General features: G+C 43.1%; 1 protein-coding gene across 1 annotated transcript in view; it reads right to left on the bottom strand.

Moving 5' to 3' along the window:
• LOC311060567 (serine protease HTRA1B-like) overlaps positions 1 to 1211 on the bottom strand; it is a 19493-nt gene extending 18282 nt beyond the window's left edge. The window contains exon 1 of the mRNA XM_084078800.1: positions 427 to 1211. Coding sequence (XP_083934926.1) covers positions 427 to 630 — 204 coding nt within the window. The 5' untranslated portion in view covers positions 631 to 1211. The remainder of the gene's footprint in view (positions 1 to 426) is intronic.
• Positions 1212 to 4320: the final 3109 nt, after the last annotated feature.

Below are 4320 nucleotides of genomic sequence, written 5' to 3'. Positions count from 1 at the left end.
GTCTACCAGTGACATCATCAATGGGGAATCCAAGCTAATAGAAACTGCAGGCTTTCTATTCCCGGAAAGTTGCAATGCAATAAAAGAAGCCATTGTTCTCGTGTTAATAAAAATGTAAATAAAAAATGTGAAATCTTGTTGGAAAAAAAAATCATGCCTAACGATGATGTCACTGGTAGACGGTTTCTGGACTGTCCACAGCCCTCCTACGAGACACAGACCAAGTAGAAACAAATGGTATCATTTTATCATGAGTATTAGTGAGGACCAATTATATGAAGATAGGTTGAAAAGCGGTGAAGTCGTCCTTTAATACTAGTAGGAGCAATAAAAGTATCTTTACAGAAACAAACATTGGGGGGTCAGTCAGTTATTTTAGCAACAAAGTGGACAAAGAGAGAACAGATAAATAATATAAACACTTACCGTGACGCTGGCCTCCACTCCGCCGCTCGACGCACACCGCAGCCCCGCCCCACACGCCTCCCAAGCCCCGCCCCCAGGGACGCACGCTTCTCCCTCCTCCGCCTGGGGAGACCCCACCTCCTGCTGCTCTGAGGAGGAGGAGGAGGAGGAGGGGGAGAGCAGGAGGAAGGTGGCCGAGAACAGCAGGACGCACCACCAAGACATGATGAATTAAACTAACCCAAACTAAACCTAACCTAACCTTAACTAAACCTAACCCAATCTAAACCTAACCTCACCTTAACTAAACCTAACCCAAACTAACCCAAACTAACCCTAACCCAAACTAACCCTAACCTAACCCAAACTAAACCTAACCTTCACTAAACCTAACCCAAACTAAACCTAACCCAAACTAATCCAAACCCTAACTAAACCTAACCCAAACTAAACCTAACCCAAACTAACCCAAACTAACCCTAACCCAAACTAACCCTAACCTAACCCAAACTAAACCTAACCTTCACTAAACCTAACCCAAACTAAACCTAACCCAAACTAATCCAAACCCTAACTAAACCTAACCCAAACTAACCCTAACCCAAACTAATCCAAACCCTAACTAAACCTAACCCAAACTAAACCTAACCCAAACTAAACCTAACTAACCCAAACGCAAACTAAACCTAACCCAAACTAATACTAACCCAAACTAATCCTAACCCCAAACTAATCCTAAACCCAAACTAATCCAAACCCAAACTCGTGTTGAAGTGGCTTCAGGTCAGGAGGGTGTTCTGAGTGGCTCTGTGTCCCGTGTTGAAGTGGCTTCTCTGCAGCTTTCTGACACTTTATGAAGAACAGCTGAGGATAAACAACCACTGTGATTGGAGGAGACAGAGCGTGATGTCATGATGGAGGAAGAGAGAGAGAGAGAGAGAGAGTCTCTTTCTTCTCCTCTAGAACATTCCAGTGTGTTTTAAGAATAAACAGTTTAGACTGAGTTTAGTTTGTTGTTGACATCTGTTTTTTATCCTCGCTGGAAGAACTCATCACTTTGTTCTTCTTTTACTTAGAGTAAAACTGTGTTTCTACTTTTACTTTTACTCAAGTAGAACACAGAGTAAAAGTAAAAACGTATTAATTTTACTATTACTCAAGTAAAACAGTTTTATATGAAGTAAAAACATATTGCTATGAAAGTACTTGTAGCACATTATGCACAATGTCCCATTTCACACCCACAAACTGATCTACAAGCTCACAGCGCAGCAGATCTACAAGCTCACAACGCAGCAGATCTACAAGCTCACAACGCAGCAGATCTACAAGCTCACAACGCAGCAGATCTACAAGCTCACAACGCAGCAGATCTACAAGCTCACAACGCAGCAGATCCACAAGCTCACAACGCAGCAGATCTACAAGCTCACAACACAGCAGATCCACAAGCTCACAACGCAGCAGATCTACAAGCTCACAACGCAGCAGATCTACAAGCTCACAACGCAGCAGATCCACAAGCTCACAACGCAGCAGATCTACAAGCTCACAACGCAGCAGATCCACAAGCTCACAACGCAGCAGATCTACAAGCTCACAACGCAGCAGATCTACAAGCTCACAACGCAGCAGATCCACAAGCTCACAACGCAGCAGATCTACAAGCTCACAACGCAGCAGATCCACAAGCTCACAACGCAGCAGATCTACAAGCTCACAACGCAGCAGATCTACAAGCTCACAACGCAGCAGATCTACAAGCTCACAACGCAGCAGATCTACAAGCTCACAACGCAGCAGATCTACAAGCTCACAACGCAGCAGATCCACAAGCTCACAACGCAGCAGATCTACAAGCTCACAACGCAGCAGATCTACAAGCTCACAACGCAGCAGATCCACAAGCTCACAACGCAGCAGATCTACAAGCTCACAACACAGCAGATCTACAAGCTCACAACACAGCAGATCCACAAGCTCACAACGCAGCAGATCTACAAGCTCACAACACAGCAGATCTACAAGCTCACAACGCAGCAGATCTACAAGCTCACAACACAGCAGATCTACAAGCTCACAACACAGCAGATCCACAAGCTCACAACACAGCAGATCTACAAGCTCACAACGCAGCAGATCCACAAGCTCACAACACAGCAGATCTACAAGCTCACAACACAGCAGATCTACAAGCTCACAACGCAGCAGATCCACAAGCTCACAACGCAGCAGATCTACAAGCTCACAACGCAGCAGATCTACAAGCTCACAACGTGTCAGGCTTGTAATGATAATGATGGTTATTTATACATACAGCACCTTTCATGCATAGAATTCAACTCAAAGTGCTTTAGACAAAGAAGAAAGATCATAACATTAAACATACAAATAAAAATACCAAATAAGATCAAATAATATGATATATTTCTGCAAAACTAACTTAAACTTAAACTAAAACTTCAAAACTATCAAATGTGCAGAAAACAAAAAATAAATAAATGAGCTGAATATCTGTCAGATGAATCATTGTGATAAACAAGACAAAATAAATATGTTTTAACATCTAGTGATTCAGACATTCTCAGATTCCTCTCCATGTCTGTTATTACTGACAGGAACGTCTAAACATTCAGATCCAGAGGATCTCTGTGATCTACTGGGTTCATGCCCTCCATCATATCTGACATGTATGTTGGTGCAATAAGCCATTAAGGGATTTATAGACAAATAAAGTCCTCTTAAAATCTATTCTCTCTCTCTCTCTCTCTCTCTCTCTCTCTCTCTCCCCCCTTCACTTTGTCATTTTCTCTCCATTCTTTACTCCCTCACTCCCTCTGTTCTGTGTGTGTGTGTGTGTGTGTGTGTGTGTGTGTGTGTGTGTGTGTGTGTGTGTGTGTGTGTGTGTGTGTGTGTGTGTGTGTGTGTGTGTGTGTGTGCGTGCGTGCGTGTGTGTGTGTGCGTGTTAGAGTGAACACCCTTATCGCCATGGATACCGGGATTTTGAAAAGAGCTGAGGGGAACATGAGGACCCGAGGGAGAGCAGGGCGTGTGTGTGTGTGTGTGTGTGTGTGTGTGTGTGTGTGTGTGTGTGTGTGTGTGTGTGTGTGTGTGTGTGTTAGGCTTTGTTCAATTGTGTCTCTATCACAAACATGTTCACATCTTGTTTTTCTGCAGAAGAGGACGTGTAGGATGTGATTCAGTGATTCAGTGATTCAGGAGTCCTGGTTGTTGGTGTCTACAGTCTGCTAGTCTGTTCTCTCACATCGTATCACAGATGATTGGAAGAACGTTGCCTGGTCTGATGAGTCATCCAGATGGTCAGAACATATACAACATACATGGGCAACTGGCGGCCCCCACCTTCACTTAATGTGGCCCCCACCTTTACTTAATGTGGCCCCCACCTTCACTTAATGTGGCCCCCACCTTCACTTAATGTGGCCCCCACCTTCACTTAATGTGGCCCCCACCTTCACTTAATGTGGCCCCCACCTTCACTTAATGGGGCCCCCACCTTCACTTAATGTGGCCCCCACCTTCACTTAATGGGGCCCCCACCTTCACTTAATGTGGCCCACAGGTTAATATCAGAATAGTGATATATTATTGATTCCGCCTTAATGACTTCAGTCTATATTAGTAGCTTAATGACTAGTATTAACATTATATTGTATTTTTTACGTGCAATGTATTTGTATTTAAGTTCATAAAGTTAACATAAGTATAACTAAATGCATTTGAAATAAATAAAAATGTTACTTTTCAGGATTCCAATTAAAAAACAACAAAACAAAGAAATCTGGATTCTAATTAGAAAGTAGCAAAAATAGCAGATCTACAAGCTCAAAACGTGTTGCAGTGCGACACGTTTTGAGCTTGTAGATCTGCTATTTTTGCTACTTTTGTGTGACA

The sequence above is a fragment of the Gymnoscopelus microlampas genome (genome assembly GCF_963454915.1).
Source record: "Gymnoscopelus microlampas genome assembly, chromosome: 14".
NCBI lineage: Eukaryota > Metazoa > Chordata > Actinopteri > Myctophiformes > Myctophidae > Gymnoscopelus > Gymnoscopelus microlampas.
The sequence above is the reverse complement of the archived record's forward strand: the minus strand, read 5'-3'. Positions and strand labels throughout refer to the sequence as shown.